The 23,528-nt window shown below is 38.3% G+C and overlaps 2 protein-coding genes across 3 annotated transcripts in view; both read right to left on the bottom strand.

The window, feature by feature from the left end:
• Positions 1-2,930: 2,930 nt before the first annotated feature.
• Positions 2,931-16,298, bottom strand: LOC137110147 (adhesion G-protein coupled receptor G2-like). The gene is made up of 14 exons (XM_067494982.1): positions 16,177-16,298; positions 14,555-14,622; positions 14,407-14,473; positions 13,811-13,955; positions 10,755-10,874; positions 6,897-7,022; positions 6,755-6,800; positions 6,526-6,620; positions 5,651-5,769; positions 4,777-5,045; positions 4,595-4,691; positions 4,172-4,301; positions 3,917-4,073; positions 2,931-3,462 (listed from the first exon to the last, which is right to left on the bottom strand). The coding sequence occupies exons 2-14, from the start codon at positions 14,619-14,621 to the stop codon at positions 3,371-3,373; spliced, it is 1,530 nt and encodes a 509-aa protein (XP_067351083.1). The 5' UTR covers position 14,622; positions 16,177-16,298; the 3' UTR covers positions 2,931-3,370.
• Positions 16,299-20,147: 3,849 nt separating this feature from the next.
• Positions 20,148-23,528, bottom strand: part of LOC137110105 (adhesion G-protein coupled receptor G2-like) — a 12,992-nt gene continuing 9,611 nt past the window's right edge. For both annotated transcript variants that reach the window (XM_067494980.1, XM_067494979.1), the window contains 6 exons: positions 23,272-23,390; positions 22,253-22,521; positions 22,071-22,167; positions 21,648-21,777; positions 21,393-21,549; positions 20,148-20,943 (listed from right to left, as the gene is read on the bottom strand). In XM_067494980.1, the coding sequence (XP_067351081.1) occupies positions 20,855-20,943; positions 21,393-21,549; positions 21,648-21,777; positions 22,071-22,167; positions 22,253-22,521; positions 23,272-23,390 (861 nt within the window). In that variant the 3' untranslated portion in view covers positions 20,148-20,854. The remainder of the gene's footprint in view (positions 20,944-21,392; positions 21,550-21,647; positions 21,778-22,070; positions 22,168-22,252; positions 22,522-23,271; positions 23,391-23,528) is intronic.

Raw genomic sequence — 23,528 nt, 5'->3', positions numbered from 1 at the left:
TTGTAAATAAGAGAAATGTCACTGCCACAACCAAAAAAACATCGCGTCGTAATCGCGTCGATGTGGAGAGAAAGTTGAAAAGAAAAACTTTGCTGTTATTTGCTGTCACTATGTGCACAAAGACTCCGGTTGTTACAGTGATGGGATGAGGCGGTTAAAGGGCTACGAGATGAGAACTGTCTCCGAAAGGGTGTGTTTTCTGTTTGTGTTCTCACTAAAATGAGAGTGCTCCATGAAGTCTTCAAATTGAACAAATCAAATTCTCTTCCTGTTCTCTGTCTGTTTCTCTTGCTGCTGCATTTATTTATCCATCCTCTTGGACTTTGGGGAGAGGGATGACAGCAGACCAAGCCTTGGAATAAATACCCTGTTAGTATCTTGGCTGACATTGTGTGGGACACACACACAGACACAAATGCATACGCTTTTGGCAGCCTTTACAACTTCTTGTATATTGCTTGCTCTGGTTTTGGCAGGTAGGCTCAAGGACTCTTTGAAAGACCATTTATTAGACGAGGCCTAGCTGACACACGCACAAGCATTCCTCTATTCCTACTGTTGTCTAAGACTTATTTTGTATTCAGCCCAGGTGATGAGGCAAGGTGAGCGGCATTCAGGAAATTCATTTATTTTCCTAAACTCATCTAGACATCTATTTTAAAATGGTTTGTCAAGATGCCGATGCAGCAGTTGTGATACTATCAGTGTCGGTCTGCATATGCCATTGTGACCTGCATGAGGCTGTAGTTCGGGCAAGTGTTTTTGTCTTTAAAGCCAAAAACACAAGAGCACATGTAAAAAAAACTAAACAAAACACAAAACTCACAACCCTTTTACAGGCTTCTCATTTTAAACAAGTCAACATGGAGAACATGTAAAAATTGGCTCCCGCACACAGACACTTTCTGTATTCATGCCTTATTGACTGGTATTAGCATATCTGCAAACGTAAAATTTCATAAATGTTTTATGGCTTTTTCATACATTTTTGATTGAATTTGTGCTCAGTCATAGATGGTGTGAGGAAGTGAATGAAAAGATACATTAAATCTTTAATTTATGTCTGTTATGTTCAAGTTTCATCCTTTTTGTTTGTCATGTCTCTCTTTACTCATTTTTTCAGAACACTCTGGCCCGTTAGGCCTGTTTGAAAATCCATTTGTGCTGAAGACATAGCTTTTGACCCTGAGGTTAATTAGCTAATTAGCACATGATGTAGACATAAGGCATGTACATCAAAAACTCTGCCAGCAAGAGATGAGAAAAAGGTCATCAGCTAAACACCTTTGTCAAAATCCAAGAGCATCATTTGATCTTGCTGATTATTACTGATTTGTTTTGTCAATGTCAGGAATATAAGCAGTTCATCATAATGTGATTTTCTTCCTGTGTGTATCCAGTCATGGCTCAGGATGTATGGTTATCTGCCCCAGGCCAGTGGACAGATGTCAACCATGCGATCAGCTCAGATTCTGTCTAATGCCATCAGTGACATGCAGCGGTTTTATGGCCTGGAGGTCACTGGATATTTGGACCCTCAAACCATCAGGTCAGCAGTTGAGACTGTCTAACTGTTAGGCAGCAACACTGTGCTGCCTACTTAAGTACCTTATTACTCTATTCAGACTTTGAAAATCCATCAATTTTGCTTTAACTACAATGTTTTTGTACATTTAGACTTATCTAAATGTCATGGCCCCAGTGCACTTACTGTTTTTGGACTTTTATTTTGTGGTATTTTGTTCTCCCTACTTCCTATGCCTGGTTCTTTTACCCAGCTTTACCCTCGTTGTCCCTCATTGTTTGCACCTGTTCCCTCCTTTATTTAAGTTCAGTCTCCCCTTCAGCCAGATCCTTGTTGTCACTGCCATCGTTATTATCTGTGTCATATGTTTTAGTTTTTATCTCCCCTGTTTAGTAGTTATTGTTGTCAGTGCCTAGTTGTTTAGTTTCTCTCCTGTTTTAGTAGTTTTTGTTATCTGAGTCTCATTTGCTTAGTTATCTCTGTTTACCAGTTCCCTTAGTCTTGTGGTGTGTAACGTGTGGTCATTTAAGTTAGTAGATTTTCCGGTCTTGTTTATTTCCGAGTCTTGTGTTTATTTTGGCCAATTAAGTTCCTCTCTTGTTGTCGATGTTAGTTTCTGTTGTCTTCTTATTTTCTATTAAGTGAACTCCCCTCGTGTTCTGGTTCTGTGGATTGTCTGTTCTGTTCTGTTCCGAGCCTGTTTTCATGTAACCTCCTGTTAGGATTATTTGTGGGTTTTCTTTGTGAGATGATTTAGCCTAGAATTTAGTAAATATAGACTTTTAACAAGCATTTGTCAGAAAAATCCTCACTGGTATCGAAAAAAGGTAATATTTTTACCTTTAGTAAGACTTTTGGAGAACTTCTTACCTGAGATGAACTACTCACTATCCTGGATGTAACAGGCAGCTCACAGGTACAAATGAAACAACTTTCTAACTCCTTCAGTGCCATAAGTGGAACAAGAACCATCTCACTTACAGGTACCAAAAAGACATTTTATTTGTAAAGTAAACATGAACTGCCACAAATACTCAAGATGGGATTTATTAATTTAATGTAGTTCATCTTTTTTTTTCTTCTTGTTTACTTGTTTTATTGTATTAAGAATGTGTTTGGGACCATAGACCCCTCAAATTATATAGCAGATTGATGCACATGCTTGTCAGTGACCTTAAAATGTATTTGCTTCAACAAAAGATTTTTGGAACAAATATATAATGAAACAATATTTTCCAAACTGCTCAGGAATCCACAAAGGTACATACCTACTTTGCAACCTAATGTGGGATACTGCATTTTTCACATTATGTTTCTTTATTCCAATTGTATCTAGAACTACACTCCTAAGATTGGAGAGTATTATTCATACGAGGCGATTAAAGTCTGGGAGAGAGTCACCCCATTGACATTTGATGAAATCCTCTACCAGGAGATCAAGTAGAGATGTTGCAAAGAGCCTGACATGATGATCTTCTTTGCTTCGGGATATCATGGAGACAGTTCTCCTTTTGATGGAAGACAGGGTTAGGTTAAAATTATACTTTAACTGTCTTTGCTAATCTTGATGGTAAATATGTGGCAGTGCATTTTGCATAGATGGATACTACATTATTTTAAAAGCACACAAGTTAACAAAAAGCTTAAACTATACCAATGTTGTAAGATGCAAAAATATTTTACATTTACGACTAAATTCAGTAATTAGTCAGCATGAGAACTAATGCTGTAATGCATGTAGCATTGTTGCTTCTCTGATACATGGAAACATTAACATCATAACATTCTAGTACTTCAGTAAAGACCCTGAGTAAACAGGTGTGAAGCCTTAACACCTGTTTAACTTTAACTGGTGCTACGTATTTCACTGTTCATCATAGTAGCAGATTTTCTAGTCTTTCTCAAAGCCAAGACAAACCACAGGAAGATGAAGAAACCTGTGTGATTCAAGAGAAAAGAAAGAGAGAAGTGTGAGAGAGATTCCAGGAGGAGATAACCATGCAAATGCTGCACTAATAAACACATCTACTGTAGATGTGTCGTTCCAGTGTTTGTCAGTATACAAAATATTCAGGCTAATACCTACTGCACATAAAAGCATGTTGTTTAGTATTTAACAGTCTTTCTTGACAATTCAAGTACAGTCTTTCATGACATTTGAGTAGTCAGCTATCAATGCTTATATATATGAGGTTATGTATCTGTTTTACATTCACAGTAGCAGAGTCCAGCTATAAGTTGGTTTAGACGCTCTGGTTTGGAGAAAGCATTACAGTAACTAAATTAGATTTGGCATAAACTTGTGTTGTGAGGCAAAGACTGACTTGTGTCATTTCTACAGTAATATCAGCACAAAACAGAGGTGAACTTGTGGAAGCATGTTGCACTGACCTTGCAGTGAGTTCAGGATGCAGAAAAGGTAGAGGCCAGGAGTGGTCAGGGAGCCAAATGAGAAGAAGACCAGGCCCCATGTGATACCAAGCAAAATGCTGATTCCCAGCAGGACTAAGATGTCGCCTTTGACTCTGCCATAATTGCTCTGCCCAAACTAAGAAATGTGGTGAACAATGACACATTTGCAGGTCAAGTTAGAGACCATGAAACAACAGAGCTGTTTGTTGTGTGTGGCAGCTGATGGACTTTTACCTCTTTGTCATGGCGGAGACTCAAAACCTGCCTGATTGTCACCACCAGCATGGTCATGTTAAAGATGAAGACCAAGCCAAACGCACCTATTGTGGTCACATCCTTCACTGTATTATTGGTAATGTAGCATCTACAGAAAGAGGAGTATGGATAACATTTAATGACATGTACAGAAAAATCACTATTTTGACAAAATTCTGTAGTAGAAATTTCCATTCAGTTGACTAAAGATTCTGCTGCAGTAAAATGATCCATATAACTAGTTTAATTTCTGGATTTTAGTCATTTACACAGAGGGTGGTATGAGGTTTGCTGCTCATTCAGTAGAATATGTGGAGATACTGGTTTCATTTACTGTGAATAGTAATAAGTTTGTTATTAGTCTAAAAAGGACATGCAAATTTGTCCCCACTTCTCTCATACATTGTGGTGTCGTTGGGGTTAGATGGGTTCAGAGGGGCATGACCATATGCATCTTTGTCTATGATGACCACCAGGGAAACAATGACTGCAGGAACACCTGCAGGAAACACAGGGATTAAACGAGTGAGTGATCCACACGTTTGAGGGGACAGAAATTCCCCGTTCTTGTTGACTCTACTCACCCCATCCCACCAAACTGAGTTTGAGCAGGTATCTGCTGATGTATATATTGAAGACTCTGACCAAGAGTATGTAGAGGTGGAACCCCTCCAAAGCCATCCAACTGAAAGAGGCCAGCAGGGAGTAGTGAAGAGCAATAGCTATGTAAAAGCAGAAGCCAGTGGAGCTCAGTGCTGCCGTCTGCTGACTGATGAGGAAGTGCACGTTGAGCAGGATCAAGGCAATGGCCAGACTGATGTGGACCCTCGTAGAGACATCTGTCCTGAGTTTTCTGTTAGGCAGAGGAGAACTGGTCTGTGCTAAGTGATAAATTGTGTGTAGGGACATAACAGTGGCAATGAATTTAGATTATATATAGCAGGAAGGAAGGAGGTAAAGGACGAAGGGAGGAGGCATTTACCAGATAAAAGAAAAACAAATGTCCACTGAAAAAACTGGATTGATTGAAGGTAGTGGATACAATGCAATAAAAGAGGAGGAGGATCATCTACCCAGGAAGAATCTTCTTCCTTTCCTTTCGGCTGTTCCCTTTCAGGGGTTATATTAGCGAATCATGTGCCTCCATTTAACCCTGTCCTCTGCATCCTCTTCTCTTCATGTCCTCTCTCACTACATCCACAAATCTCCTCTTTGCTCTTCAACATCAGCATCCTTCTACTGATATATTGACAGTCTCTATTCTGAACATGTCCAAACCACCTCAGTCTGGCCTCTCTGACTTTATCTCCAACACATCTAACATGAGCTGTCCCTCTGATGTACTCATTCCTGATCCTGTCCATCCTCGTCACTCCTAAAGAGAACCTCAACATCTCAAGCTCTGCTACCTCCAGCTCTGCTTTCTGTATTTTCATCAACCCAGGAAGAATAAATTACTTATTTGTAATGAAAAGCAGAAGACTGATGATGAGGCCAAAGAGAGAAAGACTGCAGCCAATCAGCGTGATGTATTTCAGAATCAGTGTGTCTTCTGGTGACAGGTTAGAAGGAGTCACCTGTAGAGAAAAAAACAACAACATTTAAGCTGCATTCTTGCTGCATTTCTCTGATCACATTTAATCTATTCTGTAAAAATCAGATCACACGTTTTGAATCATCTTGTATTAAGTGACAAATTACTGAAAGCCCCCACAGTGGAGAGTTTACAATGAATACAAAGTTCAAATTAGTGGTACTTTTAAAGGTGTTTACTCTATTTCCATTTTTATTATTATTTATATTTATTATTATTTATTTATTTATATTTATTATTACTTGTTACATAAGTAAAGCTGAATCTGTGCAGTATTGCCACTTGTATTACTCAGTGTATGTAGAGATGTTTTTACAAAACAATTTTGTGCCATCTAGTGGAACTAAAATTGCGACATCATACAGAGACAACAATGCACAGTGCTACACAGCAATACATGCTGTTGTGTTCATACGTATAAGTACATAAGAATTCATAATAAATAACCTTTTAGGAAAATGTGTGGGAAGTTATGTGTCACAAAGTAAATCTAAATACTGAGTTATACATAATTGTGCAATTGAACATCAACAATGTGGAAAAACAGGCCAACCAAGTCTGACTGTAAAAACATGGATGGATTATGACAAAATAGATCCCTGGGAACAAATAAGTAAAAGACCCCCCTTCTATATAAAACCTCTTGACTACCAGGAAAACAAAACAAATGACATAGGTTGAATCTTTTATTAAGCTACCACTTAGTTTTTCTCTACCGTTCATGATGAAATATTATTACCATGAGGACACCGAAGTTTGTGAGGTGATTGCAGGAACAGGTGATGTAATGCTGATCACGTTTCCACAGGGTTAAACAGCCATCACTACTAAATGCTGATAAGTAAAACAGAACCGTTAGGTCACATTGGTTTGTTGGCTGTGAGTGAAACATTTAAACGGAAATATTCAATAAATAATTGTCTTATTGTCAATATGCTTCATGACAAATGTAAGGCTGTGGTACTTACCCTCCGTGGAAAAATTATAGAACACACATCGAGGCTCTTGTGTCTCCTGTGACACAAACATGTGATGTATTCATTACTCAATAAAAAACACAAGGTCACAGAACTTAAGATTAAATGATGACTGCAATGAAGATATATTTACATGTATGACTGTAGTAAGATTCATGGTGATGTTGACACGCTCCTGTAGTCCTGAAATAACCTTACCAACAACACTCAGGCCAACCAGTCTGCGCTCATACAGTACATCTGTTTGGTTGCACATGGTCTATAGAACGACATGGATTCAGTCAGTTAGTTTGTAGAAAATCTAGGTAACTTTACTGTGTTATAAATACCATCCAGGGATCTTCTTCATTTTTTATGAAAAGCTCTGTTTACCTTTTTTTAGTGTTTCCACTTTTGGTCTATTAACTGTTAACATTTATGCAAAAACAATAACATTTACTTTTTACAGTGCTGCATTTATGTGTTGGATCACTACAACGTAGTGTTCATAAGTTTACATACTCTGGCAGTATTTTTTAAAATGTGATCTAAAACTAAAATCCTCTCATCTCAAAATAGCAATACCATTAAACAAAACATAACATTCAAGAAAATACTTGAATATTGGCCCTTTTCAATAGTTTGCATATGCTTAGTTTCTATTACTGTGTAATGTCTCCTTTAGCTTCAATGACAGTTTGTACTGTAGTCTTTTCTGATAGTTATGGATGAAGCACTTTTGTCTCAGGTGGTAAAACTGTCCATTCTTCTTGGCAAAAAGTTTCCAGGTCCTGTAAATTCTTGGTCCGTCTTGCATGAACTGCACATTTAGATCTCAAGTGGCTCAGTGATATTGAGGTCAGGAACCTGTGATGGCCACTCCAGCACCTTCACTTATTGTGAATTTGTAATGTCCAAAAGAACCTCTCATTTTCTACTTTTTTTTATCAGAGTTTGAACGCTACCGGTTGGAAGTTTCAAGTCTTTTTGTATCCTTTTCCTCTGTTATAAAGTTCATCCACCTTCTCTTGCAGGTCTTTTGACAGTTCTGTTGCTTTCCCCATGGCTCAGAATTTAGCTAAGTCAATGCGGCACTGAATGAAATGAGCAGGGGTCTGTCAGGAGCCATTTGTATGGTTCTAATTGTCGGTATAACTTAAGAAGAGTCAACACAAATGTGTAATAATAAATAGCTTTACCTGAACACTAACTCTGAAAGGAAAAAAAGTTTTTTGGACGATTAATTTTATTTTCTGAAAAATGTACTATTCTTTACAAATTCTGTCAGAGTGTGTAAACTTATGAGGAATTTGTGGGTTCACATCCCTAACTGACCATGGCCTTTTTGTGTGGAGTTTTCATATTCTCCCTGTACTCGTCTGGGTTTCATCCGGGTACTCCGTTTTCAGTCCAAATACATGTATGTTAGGTTCAATTTCAATTTAATTCAACTTTATTTATATAGCGCCATTCACAAAAAAGTCTTCTCAAGGCACGTTAACGAATAAAGTCAAGACTATAAAGATGTATAGAGAGAACCCAACAATTCCCCTTTCAGCAAGCCCTAGGCAACAGTGGAGAAGAAAAACTCCCTTTAATGGAAGAAACCTCCGCCAGAAGCAGGCTCAGTGTGGACGGCCATCTGACTTGACCGGTTGGGGTGAGTGGAAAGTGAAAAGAGAAAAGAACAGGGCAACAAAAAGCAACAACAAAACATCGGGCAGATTAGTAGGACCAGTGGCTGCACGCTGGAAAACACAAATCTTCAAAGCCCAGGGACACCTGCAGAAAGGGACAGAGAGAGGGAGACAGAGAAGGAGAAAGACAACTACTGTTTACACAGGAGAGGAGTTTGATAGGTAAAGGCTCTGCCTCCCACTCTACCTTTGGAAATTCTGGGAACCACAAGTAGGCCTGCATTCTGAGTTCAAAGTGGTCTACTGGGATGATATGGTGCTATTAGGTCTTCTATATATGCTGGAGCCTGACCATTCAGAGCTTTATATGTAAGAAGCAGGGTTTTAAATTCTATTCTAAATTTAATGGGAAGCCAATGGAGAGAAGCTAGTGAAGGTGAAATATGATCTCTCTTGCTAGTTCCAGTCAGCACTCTTTGCTGCAGCATTTTGGATTAATTGCAGACCAACGGACAGACTGAAAGGCTCAATCAAGAGATTGAAACCATGTTACGCTGCATGACCCTTTCACCTGGGCTCATCAACTCACCTGGGTGGAATAAGCACATAACTATGTACCTTCATCTTTATTAGGTTGCTCGCGATTTGATGCAGCTTGTGGTTTCACATCTATTTGTTCATGTTTTATAAGGACTTCCATCCCTGTTGCTAGTGTGCCTCCCCATGTATCCTGTTACACACAGTTTGGAAACTGGGTGGAATAATTCACACAGCAGGTGTTGATTCTCATTATGACAAACTAGAAAGATTTGGATGATAAAATTCTGTCTTTGTTTAGCAGTCAACAGTGAATTGTCAGCAAATGTAGCTATACAGTGGTATAAAGATGGGAAGATGTTTTCTGACCCCATGCTGCAGTTTGATTTATCTGACCACAGAACAGTTTTCCATTTTTCCACAGACTTAAGCCTTGATCGTTTGGAGTAAGTGGAAAGTGGAGAGAAAAAAGTAAACACAAACAGGAAATAAAAAACAATACATTTGGCAGGTTGATAGGATCAGTAGTTGCATACTGGGAAACACATAGCTCCAAAGCCGAGGATACCTGCCAAATGGGACAAAGAGAGGGACCCAGAGAAAGAGACAACTACGAGAGTAAACAAAGTTAATGTCATACAGTGGTGACAATTGTGGGGTGAGAGGAAAGGAGAGAGGGACAAGAGGAGGAAAGGAGCTCAGTGCATTGGAGGGTGGGTCCTCTAGCAGTCTAAGCCTATAGGAGCATGACTAGACTTAAGCCTAGACTTAGAGCTGCTTCTCAGACACCCTGTGTCTGGGAAGCCTGGAGGATGGTTCCACAGGAGGGGAACTTGATAGTTAAAGGTTCTGCCTCCCCTTCTTCCTTTGAAAATTCTGGGAACCACATGTAGGCCTGGCTTCTAAGATCAAAGTGCTCTACTGGGATGATATGGAACTATGAGTTCTTCTATATATGATGGAGCCTGACCATTCAGAGCTTTATATTAGAAGCAGGGTTTTAAATTCTATTCTACATTTAATGGGAAGCCAATGGAGAGAAGCTAGTGAAGGTGAAATATGATCTCTCTTGCTAGTTCCAGTCAGCACTCTTGCTGCAGTATTTTGGATTAATTGCAGGCTCTTTAGGGAGTTAGTGGGGCATCCTGAAAGTAGGGAATTACAGTAGTCCAACCTAGAGGTAACAAATGCATGGACCAGTTTTTTAGCATCATTTTGAGACAGGATGCTCCTAATTTTGGCAATGTTCTGTAGGTGGAAGAAGGCTGTTCTAGAGATTTGTTTTATATGTGAGGTAAAAGACAAATCCTGGTCAAAAATAACTCCAAGGTTTCTTGAAGTAGTACTGGAGGCAAGACTTATGCCATCTAGAGTAACAATATGGTTGGACATCATATCTCTGAGATTTTTGGGCCCAAATACTATGACTTCAGTTTTGTCTGAGTTCAGAAGTAAAAAATTGTGGGACATCCAGGCCTTTATGTCTTGTAGCTTTATTAACTGATTATTTTCATCTGGTTCCATAGATAAATATAGCTGGGTATCATCAGCATAGTACTGAAAATTTATGGAGTGTTTTCTAATAATGTTGCCTAAAGGAGACATATACAAAGTAAAAAGTATTGGTCCTCTTACTGGTAACTCTAAATTATCTGTAGGTGGATAGACTGGAGACTTGTTCAGGGTGTATCCCACCTCTCGCCCTAGGACAGCTGGGAGGCTCCAGCCCCCTGACTCTACACAGGACAAGCAGTTACAGATAATGGGTGGATGGATATATGTGTCTGTGTGTGTGTGTGTGTGTGTGTGTGTGTGTGTGTGTGTGTGTAGTTTCTGACCCATTCTATTATATCCAAGGTAAACATCCAGAACATAATTGTGTTACTTCTTCCAACATCCAATTCTCTTGGCAGTTGAACATTTACAATGCTTCTGGTGACAGGTATATTTGGCATTGCCTATGTCAGAGGCACGTGAATAGAAACACAGCATGTAAATACCTTTGTTGTATATTATGTCAAATGCAATGGAAACATTTGAATTTGCAAACAAGGCTGATTCAACATTGTGGCCTAAATAAATATTAAACTGCCTGTGTCAAACATTCAGCTTGCTGATATAATAATTTATACATAACTTTTAAAAGCACAGTACACACCGTCATATTGTCAGTGAAGAAAGGTAGTTTACTTAGCGATTGCAAAAATTGGTAAAGATATAGATACTTTAGCAGAATAAGTCCTGGTAATAAAACAACTGGCTTTGGTGACATATGTGAGAACATACTTCATACATACACCTCAGACAGAGTAGTATTTATGAACTATTCAAAAAGATATGAATAGTTGATTGAGCTAGTGCTAACGTCTGCTAGCACAGGTGGTCAATAAGAATGCTTGACATGCTGGTTTAAAGTAGGTGTAAGGTTTACATTGTTCAGCATCTTAGTTTAGCATGTTAACAAAGCTCAGAGGGAGCCATTACATATTATATATCCCTGATATTAAACTTACATTTCCTCTACTAGTTTGCTAAATGAGGGCACTTCGTGGATAGTTCACAACTTGGACATACTAGGTCAACAAAACTAGTTAACTAGTGAAGCTCAAAAAGCTCAAAAGCTAACTAGTTGATGCCCCTTTGGCCTTACTAGTTAAAGAGTGAAGTCTAAAATGCTTACTAGTAGTACTGAGGTCCAAAATGTCTAATAGTTAAAGCCACATATTACCTTGCCAGTTAACTAGTTTGGTCAAAAGTATATACTAGTACATACTATATGACTAGTCGCACTAGTTCCAGAAAATGCTGTTGTGGATTGAGGCATCCTATTGGCTCTTCACATAAACCAAAAAAAAAGTTCTTTTGCTTAACTACTTGTAATAGTTGAGGTCAAAGGTGATTACTAGTTAACTAGTAAGAGTCAAATATTCCAGTAGGCACACTAGTTGAGATGCTTTTAATGTTACATTTTAACTATTTAGGCAGAAAATCTTTACTAGTAACTAAGTAAAAGTCAAAATACCTTCTAGTCACACCAGTTGAAGTCAACATTTGCGGCACATTATTTGAAATCTCTATCTTCCTGGTTTGTGAAAACTGTGCACTAGTTATCTGCATGTAACTAGCTAACATTTCCCTAGTTTGGCATTGGCAATACGGCAGTGGCTAACTAGTTATGCATAGATGTTGATTAGTGCACCATTTTTCAGCACATGTCAACTAAGGCCAGTAGTAAGGCCAAAAAAACCCAAACCCAACTAGTGAGACTATTGGACATAGTGACTCTTCTAGTTAACTTGTAAAGTCAAATAATCTTTAATAGTTAACTAGTAAGCATTGTGCTGTAGAGGTTAGAGATTAGTATAGTTTTAGTATAGTATAATATACTAATTATAATGAATCTTTAATATATATATATATATATATATATATATATATATATATATATATATATATATATATTTTTTTTTTTTTTTTATTTTTTTTTTTTATTTCTCCGCAACTATGTCAAACAGTAAGGGAGACAGAATCTGCTGGCTTTTGCGTCAGAGGATAGTCAATCAATAGTGGATATTGATTGTCCAGTGTCTTAAAAAGCTTTAAGGTGCCTGTTCTGAATTATGATGATGACATTGTTTGATTAAATGTAGATTCTTTTAAGCTACGTTGTATTATCAGTGCGATACTAACAATTTTCCCTTTCAAAATAAAGCATACCTACAAATTCCACTATAAACTCAAATGTATGAAATGACAAATTTGACAAGTTTCACCAGTCTCCATGGCAGTTAAAATTTTTATCTATATCTATTAAGCCAAAAGGAAGAAAAACCCCTTTGGCATTACCTTTGCATTTTGCAGGATATATTTGGTATTTACAAAAATGTTATTTCCACTGCTGTGGGTCTTTATTTTAAAGCAAAGAGTGGATCTTTTGTTTCTGGTATTCTTGTTGATAAAACTGTGACTACGTTTAAAAAAAAAGAGAAATAATAAGTTTTTCCTGTTTTATTTGCTGAAGACAGAACATTATTATATTGGTTTCACAGTTAAAAAGGCAATAAATCAAGCATTAATTTTTTCTACCTTTTTTCATTATTGTAAAAAAACATGGTTTATTCTGAAAAAAAAAAAAAAAAGAAATGAGCTGGCAGTTCACAACAGTCACCACTCACCAGGCTTTATATGGCTACATTTTGGCTGAATAGAATTCCTCCTCTAGAGACAATAGCAAGGTTGTATTTAGACCATTTCCTGCCTCCCAATTTGCATTTCGCACAACTAGTGTGACTAGTGGGTATTTTGTCTCTTTTTAGATAACTATTACAAGTTTGACACCTTACTAGTTACCTAGTCAGGTCAAATGTCAGTCACTAGTGTAACTTGTGGACGTCTTTAACCTCACTAGTACAACTAATAAGCATTTTTGACCTTACTAATTAACTAGTATGGCGAAGATGTCTGTCACTTGTTAACAAGTCAATGTTGTGGATCTTACTAGCAAAGATGTTCAGCCTCACAAGTTACCTAGTAAAGTCAAACGGGTGTCAACTAGTTAACTAGCAAGGTTTTTGGTCTTCATTTTTTTTCAGCTTCTAGGACCAAGTTCCCCACTAATGTCCAACCATATCCAACTAGTGTGCACAAAGTGCAAACAAGTAAGGGCCTTTAAGTTTGATAAAAGGGATATGTGATAAACAGCTTGCCATACACAGGGTCACCAAAGTCAGTAGAATTTATCATTTGGGAACAACAAATGTCTAAGCACATTTTTTTTCAACCCATTCAGTTAGTCAAGATCTTTTAGTCAGTGCTCAAGCAATGGTCAGTGTAAGTTCTAGCTGGCTAAAATTCTAATTCATGACTGTAAGTTTAAATTAAAACATATTCTTACCTCTACGTCATTTGCAGAAAATGTAAGACCCGTGAAAGGCGTTTCGGGTTTGACTAAGACAGCTACCAAATATTTCTGACATGTGAATACAGTCACCAGAGTCCTTAATGAGTTTATTATGATGCCTTCTATGAGCTTCAAGGTGCTTGTGAAAGATGAAAAGAAATGATAAGGTTTTGAATTACAAATTTCCACTCTAAACACTTTAATTCTAGACCCTAAACTATTTTAAGCCCCCTTTCCATGGCCCCACAAGTACACCACCATGTCAGTCTGTATAACAGACAGGATACAGTTTTGGGGGATAGACTAGTTGTTGAACCTCTGTGAGCCATCTGAGGCAGTGTCAGAGGCAGAGTTTGTTTTCATCTGAACCATATTGCAAATATATTAACAAAAGCACATCCACTTGACAACAATATGTTAGGGGTCTCTGTAAAACAACCTTAAATCGAAATTAGTCAATGTACCCTGTATGTACTCTTATGTATATACGATACATTTCTTAAGGTCACGTGGTCACATGACTATCCCAAAAGAAACATGTCTTAAAAGAAACATATTTGCTGATATGTAGATATAATTAAATTGTTTACCTAGAAAGGTCACAATTGGTTGGATTTGGCAAAATGTCTTTCAAACACCGCTTAATATTATCAGCGCCTGTAAAGTAAATCAATGAGTTGTTTTTAATAAATAGACACACTATTATACCACCAATTTATGACATTTATTGTTTCTTACGAGGACAATGGGTGAAGCAATGAGTCTGCAAAGAGAGAATCAGCCAGCACACAAGTTGCCACTTCATCCTGTGAATTGAGGAGAATGAATTTAAACATAGCCTTGTCTGTGGAAGCAATTTTCATTCTTAGCCCAGCCTCAGAGCATGTGTGGTATTAATATCAATTCATTAACTGTATATACAAGACAATCGAGGCGTTGGCAGAGCAACTAATTTCACATGAGATACAACAGACCACACCCATAAATTCACAGTGGAACATATTCAGGCCCTTTTAATTTTTCACATTATACTCTATTGTAAATGTATTTTAAAGTGAAAAAAAATACAATTTTCCTCATCAATCTACTTAACATAAACTGACAAAGTGAAAACATGGATATATTTTTAATTTTCAAATCATGAATTGAAAACTAATCATCTAGAATCATCGATTTACACACAGTGGGTATTCAGACCCCTAATTCACGTACAAACTTCATACACCTGAATTTTCAGTTTATCACATTCTTCCTGACAGATCACCACAAACTCTATCACTTGGATAAAAAGTGTTTCAACTACCGTGCTCAAGTCTCTTCACAGTTTCCTTGAAGTATTTCTGTGTATTTATCTGCAATTATCTTTCTCTCAACTCTGAGTAGTCTCCCTAGAATTTAGGGATAGAGCCAACACCACGCCTTACACTGGAATAGTATTAACCAGGTCCCTAACTGTTGCCACACATAGTGCTTAAAGATTAGCTGCAGAACAGTAAGCACATTCTTTGTACTCATGCTCTTAGAGTTATTTAAATCTTGTTGGGCAAACTCCAAACAGGCTGTGACATCAGTCTAACCACTCTACAATGTGATTGTCTGTGATTGAAGGAGTTTTACTGGAGATGTTTGTTCCTGGTTCTGCCATCGCTGAAGGCTCTTGAAGTATTGGTAAAGTTACTCTTGGGTATTTTATATGGGTATAAAAATATATTAAACAATCAGTCAGGGACCTATAATACATAGAAATTGTTTGCTAGACAAACATAATGTAGTCATTTGGTGCTAAATTCTGCTTTTCTCAATAGAAAATAATGGAATTGAATCACCGGCTGGGGCCGGTTCTCTTGGGTTGTGGTGGGTTGATGGGAAAATTATATGAAATGAATTTACAACATAGTAAAAAGTGCAAAAGCCAAAGTATTCAAATACTTCGACTGTGACCATAACAATTGTAAAGCTGATAAAAACAAGTGAAGCGATGGAAACAGACACTAAAGCTTAATAACAAAACTCAACCTAGTATGCAGCACAAGCACAAACTACATGCAGCATGGCTGTATCATGTTTCAATAAATAAATAAATACAATGAATACCTCAAAATAAAACACCCATTGCTGCTTTTTTGATACAACATTACAAGTGGCAAAGTCAAATTTAATCTGACTTACACAAAGACACAATGAAGTATACAACACAATCACCCAACCACATGTAACATTAGACATTAACATTATCTAATGTTTACACAAGTAATTTCCATACACTTAGTTATATAACCATTCTCAAGCCTAATATCAGCATCAATACAGATAGTTAAATTAGGTGGTTCTGATCTAACAAGAATAAAAATGCAGCCTACCTGTGTGTGTGTTGCTGAGCTCCACTACAGATGATCTTGTCTCAAGAGAAAACAACTGGTGTGACAGAGGTATGAAAGAAAGTGAGGAAACCTGTTAAAATCATAGAGCTTCATAGGAAGAAAACATGTAAATGATACTTTGAATAAAAAGAGGAAGCACTCACAGACAGCACATCCAGAAAAACACTCTCTCCTACTTTTTTAAATATAGATTCACATGAACTTGACTATACTGAGTAACATAGCACAAACATTCTAGATTCACATTCAACACTTATAGTCCATAGTTTAACATAGAAGCTAGTTTCCCTAGCAGTTAATTGGTCCATACTGCACACAGCTTGGTTTATGGCTGCATGTCTCTGCTTCCACCAACAGAGGGAAGAAACACATCAAAAATCGAATGCAACAAGGTGCCAAGAGTCACCGGCAAGCAATTGTCCAGTTTTTATCATGTTTTAAATTTTCATGTTATTTCAAGAGAGAAAGTCAAAACCAATGTTAAAGGTGAAAAAAAAAAGACATGGAAAATGTATAATGTTATCAGGAAAAAAACTGAATTATCTCTGTTAGCTAGTTTCCACAAAACGTATTTGTATTGCAAATCAGGTAATATGCTCTTCCATAGTGTCCTATTTTGCATCAATCCATGATCTGTAACCACACTATCTGTTTAGGTTCACGAGCGGCTGGAGCCTATTCCAGCTGTCATAGGGCAAGAGACACGTCTCCAGTCTATCTCAGGGCCCATACAGAGAGACATACACAGACAGACAATTATTCACACTCACATTCACAGGAATTAACCTAACATGGATGTCTTTGGACTGTGGGAGGACACTCACGCAACCACAGGGACAACATTCAAACTCCACACAGAAAGGCCACGGTTGGCTGGGGATGCAAATCTGAAAACTGGCAATCCATGGTGATTCAGTTTGTTTGTGTGTTTGTGTGTGTGTTTAGTACATTATGCTTAATTAGCAAGTGTATGCAGGTGACCTTCCTGCCAGGTTGCCCATGTGGCACGAGTTCACTTTTTTAAAACTGTTCTTGATGCATTTACATGATTTTGACATCAAATTTATTCAGTGGAAATGTTTTTTTTTATTTTCTCACTTTCAACTATCAACAAAACTCTTGTGTATTTACAGTTGACTTTGCACACAATCACTGCTAGTCCTAATATCAGCTTCAATACAGATACAGTTAAATGACAGCATAACACAAACTTACTGGATTAGTGCAAGTTGCTACATTCTGGACTGTACTTCTCCAGAACATCTAAGATTATCTAAAAAGTTTACAGACAAACATGTGGGGCCTCATTTAATTTCTGTATGAACTCTGACTTTCGTTACAGTGCTAAGTGAAGAAAGGGGATCAAGAGAGTAACATTCATAAGAACAATATAAGAAATGATATAAATGAGTACAGAGATCAATTGCTGACTGATACAGGTTGTTAGTACTTTTGTCATGGTTAGTTGTTGCTCTAGAAAACATTCAAACAGGTTTAAAAAATGTCAAGATGAAGGGATTTTTAATGTTTTCTAATAAAAGACAGTTGAGTTCAGGTCAGGGTTGACTGATGTTAGCCCCTGGCTCTGGATCCTACCTGTCACAGACTGTTCACCTGAATAACATTTGTGTGACAAGTTAGGTTTTTGGTATCCAGGCATTTGTGGTCGCACATCTCGATGGACTTCATTACAGGTCTGCCCTCTTCTAACGGTGAAACTGTTACCTGCGCTATCGTAGACAGATTCTCCAAGTTGGTACATGCTTTTCCCCTGTCTAAGTTGCCATTGTCCAAGGAGACCGAAAATCTGTTGGTACAACATGTCTTTCTTCTGCATGGTTTGCCAAAGGAGGTATTTTCAGACCAGGGACCACAATTCACTGCAGCATTTTACAAGTTTTACAAGGCACTGGGTGCCTCTTTAAATTTGTAGTCTGGGTTTCACCCCTAGACCAACGCACAGACTGAAAGGCTCAATCAAGAGATTGAAACCATGTTACGCTGCATGACCCTTTCACCTGGGCTCATCAACTCACCTGGGTGGAATAAGCACATAACTATGTACCTTCATCTTTATTAGGTTGCTCGCGATTTGATGCAGCTTGTGGTTTCACATCTATTTGTTCATGTTTTATAAGGACTTCCATCCCTGTTGCTAGTGTGCCTCCCCATGTATCCTGTTACACACAGTTTGGAAACTGGGTGGAATAATTCACACAGCATTATGACAAACTAGAAAGACTTGGATGATAAAATTCTGTCTTTGTTTAGCAGTCAACAGTGAATTGTCAGCAAATGTAGCTATACAGTGGTATAAAGATGGGAAGATGTTTTCTGACCCCATGCTGCAGTTTGATTTATCTGACCACAGAACAGTTTTCCATTTTTCCACAGACTTAAGCCTTGATCGTTTGGAGTAAGTGGAAAGTGGAGAGAAAAAAGTAAACACAAACAGGAAATAAAAAACAATACATTTGGCAGGTTGATAGGATCAGTAGTTGCATACTGGGAAACACATAGCTCCAAAGCCGAGGATACCTGCCAAATGGGACAGAGAGAGGGACCCAGAGAAAGAGACAACTACGAGAGTAAACAAAGTTAATGTCATACAGTGGTGACAATTGTGGGGTGAGAGGAAAGGAGAGAGGGACAAGAGGAGGAAAGGAGCTCAGTGCATTGGAGGGTGGGTCCTCTAGCAGTCTAAGCCTATAGGAGCATGACTAGACTTAAGCCTAGACTTAGAGCTGCTTCTCAGACACCCTGTGTCTGGGAAGCCTGGAGGATGGTTCCACAGGAGGGGAACTTGATAGTTAAAGGTTCTGCCTCCCCTTCTTCCTTTGAAAATTCTGGGAACCACATGTAGGCCTGGCTTCTAAGATCAAAGTGCTCTACTGGGATGATATGGAACTATGAGTTCTTCTATATATGATGGAGCCTGACCATTCAGAGCTTTATATTAGAAGCAGGGTTTTTAATTCTATACTGAATTTAATGGGAAGCCAATGGAGAGAAGCTAGTGAAGGTGAAATATGATCTCTCTTGCTAGTTCCAGTCAGCACTCTTGCTGCAGCATTTTGGATTAATTGCAGGCTCTTTAGGGAGTTAGTGGGGCATCCTGAAAGTAGGGAATTACAGTAGTCCAACCTAGAGGTAACAAATGCATGGACCAGTTTTTCGGCATCACTTTGAGACAGGATGCTCCTAATTTTGGCAATGTTCCGTAGGTGGAAGAAGGCTTTTCTAGAGATTTCTTTTATTTGTGAGGTAAAGGACAAATCCTGGTCAAAAATAACACTTGTAGTCCTGGAGGCCAGACTAATTCCATCTAGAGTAACTACATGGTTGGACACCATATTTCTGAGATTTTTGGGCCCAAATACTATGACTTCAGTTTTGTCTGAGTTTAGAAAAAAGAAATGTGGGACTTTATGTCTTGTAGGCTTGAAGCTTGATTAACTGATTATTTTCATCTTGTTCCATAGATAAATATAGCTGGGTATCATCAGCATAGCAGTGGAAATTTATGGAGTGTTTTCTAATAATGTTGCCTAAAGGAGACATATATAAAGTAAAAAGCATTGGTCCTAACACAGAGCCTCGTCAAACTCCATAGCTAAGCTTTGTCTCCATGGAGGATTCATTTTTAATAAGAACAAATAGGAATCTGTCAGATAAGATTTAAACCAACCTAGTGCATTTCCTTTAATCCCAATTTAATTTTCCTGTTTCTGTAATAAAATGTTGTGATCAGTGGTGTTGAATGCGGCACCAAGATCAACATACATGTCTTCACTGCTCGTATTTTATTTTTTTCTAACTCCTTCAGCGCCATGAAGACACCTCGTTGCGGTGTCCCTGACAAGTTTGGAGGCCAGATCAAAACCAATGTGCGGCGGAAACGCTATGCCCTGACCGGACATAAGTGGAACAAGAACCATCTCACTTACAGGTACCAAAGAGACATTTTATTTGTAAAGTAAACCTGAACTGCCACAAATAGTCAAGATGGGATTCGAATTAATTTACTGTAGTTCTTCTTTTTCTCTTTTTGTTTACTTGTTTTATTGTATTAAGAATGTGTTTGGGACCATAGACTTGTATAGCAGATTGATACACATGCTTGACAGTGACTATAAAATATATTTGCTTAAACAAAAGATTTTTTTCATCAGTGTAAGTCTAGTAAAATATTATGTACTTAAAAGCATTTTCAGGGAGAATGGAGCTGATTTTTAAGATATGCTTGTTTCTTTACGTTGCAAGGAGCTCAACATAATTATCCCTTTTGCTTTCGGATATCATGGAGACAGTTCTCCTTTTGATGGAAGACACATAAAAAAAATTATACTTTAACTGTCTTTGCTAATCTTGATGGTAAATAAGTGGCAGTGCAATTTGCATAGATGGATACTACATTATTTTAAAAGCACACAACTTATGTCAACAAAAAGCTTCAAAAGAATACCCATGTTATAAGATGCAAGAATATTTTAGATTCATGATTAAATTCACTAAATTAGTTAGCATGAGAACTAGTGCTGTAATGCATGTAGCATTGTTGCTTCTCTGATACATGAAAACATTAACATCATAACATTCTAGTACTTCAGTAAAGACCCTGAGTAAACAGGTGTGAAGCCTTAACACCTGTTTAACTTTAACTGGTGCTACGTGTCTCACTGCTCGTAGTAGGAGATTTTCTAGTTTTTCTCAAAGCCAAGACAAACCACAGGAAGATGAAGAAACCTGTGTGATTCAAGAGAAAAGAAAGAGAGAAGTGTGAGAGAGATTCCAGGAGGAGATAACCATGCAAATGCTGCACTAATAAACACATCTACTGTAGATGTGTCGTTCCACTGTTTGTCAGTATACAAAATATTCAGGCTAATACCTACTGCACATAAAAGCATGTTGTTTAGTATTTAACAGTCTTTCTTGACAATTCAAGTACAGTCTTTCATGACATTTGAGTAGTCAGCTATCAATGCTTATATGTATGAATCTTTAGTTTCACATTCACAGTAGCAGAGTCCAGCTGTAAGTTGGTTTAGATGCTCTGGTTTGGAGAAAGCATTACAGTAACTTAATTAGATTTGGCATAAACTTGTGTTGTGAGGCAAAGACTGACTTGTGTCATTTCTACAGTAATATCAGCACAAAACAGAGGTGAACTTGTGGAAGCATGTTGCACTGACCTTGCAGTGAGTTCAGGATGCAGAAAAGGTAGAGGCCAGGAGTGGTCAGGGAGCCAAATGAGAAGAAGACCAGGCCCCATGTGATACCAAGCAAAATGCTGATTCCCAGCAGGACTAAGATGTCGCCTTTGACTCTGCCATAATTGCTCTGCCCAAACTAAGAAATGTGGTGAACAATGACACATTTGCAGGTCAAGTTAAAGACCATGAAACAACAGAGCTGTTTGTTGTGTGTGGCTGCAGATGGACTTTTACCTCTTTGTCATGTCGGAGACTCAAAACCTGCCTGATTGTCACCACCAGCATAATCATGTTAAAGATGAAGACCAAGCCAAACGCACCTATTGTGGTCACATCCTTCACTGTATTATTGGTAATGTAGCATCTACAGAAAGAGGAGTATGGATAACATTTAATGACATGTACAGAAAAAACACTATTTAGACAAAATTCTGTAGTAGAAATTTCCATTCAGTTGACTAAAGATTCTGCTGCAGTAAAATGATCCATATAACTAGTTTAATTTCTTGATTTTAGTCATTTACACAGAGGGTGGTATGAGGTTTGCTGCTCATTCAGTAGAATATGAGGAGATACTGGTTTCATTTACTTTGAATAGTAATAAGTTAATTATTAGTCTAAAAAGGACATGCAAATTTGTCCCCACTTCTCTCATACATTGTGGTGTCGTTGGGGTTAGATGGGTTCAGAGGGGCATGACCATATGCATCTTTGTCTATGATGACCACCAGGGAAACAATGACTGCAGGAACACCTGCAGGAAACACAGGGATTAAACGAGTGAGTGATCCACACGTTTGAGGGGACAGAAATTCCTCGTCCTTGTTGACTCTACTCACCCCATCCCACCAAACTGAGTTTGAGCAGGTATCTCCTGATGTATATATTGAAGACTGTGACCAAGAGTATGTAGAAGTGGAAGCCCTCCAAAGCCATCCAACTGAAAGAGGCCAGCAGGGAGTAGTGAAGAGCAATAGCTATGTAAAAGCAGAAGCCAGTGGAGCTCAGTGCTGCCGTCTGCTGACTGATGAGGAAGTGCACGTTGAGCAGGATCAAGGCAATGGCCAGACTGACGTGGACCCTCGTAGAGACATCTGTCCTGAGTTTTCTGTTAGGCAGAGGAGAACTGGTCTGTGCTAAGTGTTAAATTGTGTGTAGTCAGTCTAGTTTAGATTATATATAGTAGGAACGAATGGAGGAGGAATATACCGGATAATGGAAAAACAAATGTCCACTGAAAAAACTGGATCGATTGAAGGTAGTGGATACAATGCAATAAAAGAGGAGGAGGATCATCTACCCTTTTTTTCCTTTTGGCTGTTTCCTTTCAGGAGTCATATTAGCGAATCATGTAAATAGTCTTTACTTATATAGCGCTTTCCTAACTAAGTTGGGGTTCAGTGTCTTGCTGAAGGACATTTTGACATGTGACCGGAGGAGCCAGTGATTGAACCACCAACTGTGAGATTGGTGGATAACCGCTCTACCTTCCTGTGCCACAGTCGCCCCTTGTGCCTCCATTTAACCCTGTCCTCTGCATCCTCTTCTCTTCATGTCCTCTCTCACTACATCCATAAATCTCCTCTTTGATCTTCCTCTAGACCTCCTGCCTGGCAGCTCCAACCTCAGCATCCTTCTACTGATATATTGACAGTCTCTACTCTGAACATGTCCAAACCACCTCAATCTGGCCTCTCTGACTTTATCTCCGACACATCTAACATGAGCTGTCCCTCTGATGTCCTCATTCCTGATCCTGTCCATCCTCGTCACTCCCAAAGACAACGTCAACATCTTGAGCTCTGCTACCTCCAGCTCTGCCTCCTGACTCTTCATCCACCCAGGAAGAATAAATCACCTATTTGTGATGAAAAGCAGAAGACTGATGATGAGACCAACTAGAGAAAGACTGCAGCCAATCAGAGTGATGTATTTCAGAATCACCATGTCTTCTGATGACAGGTTGGAAGGAGTCACCTGTAGAGAAAAAAACAACAACATGCAAGCTGCATTTCTCTGGTCACATTTATTCTGTTTACTAAAATCAGATCAGGCTTTTTAAATCATAACTTGTATTAAGTGGCAAATTACTGAAAGCCCCCCTTGGGGTGGAGA

Source organism: Channa argus, chromosome 2, assembly GCF_033026475.1.
Source record: "Channa argus isolate prfri chromosome 2, Channa argus male v1.0, whole genome shotgun sequence".
NCBI classification, from domain to species: Eukaryota; Metazoa; Chordata; class Actinopteri; order Anabantiformes; family Channidae; genus Channa; species Channa argus.
This window is presented reverse-complemented; position numbering and strand designations above follow the sequence as displayed.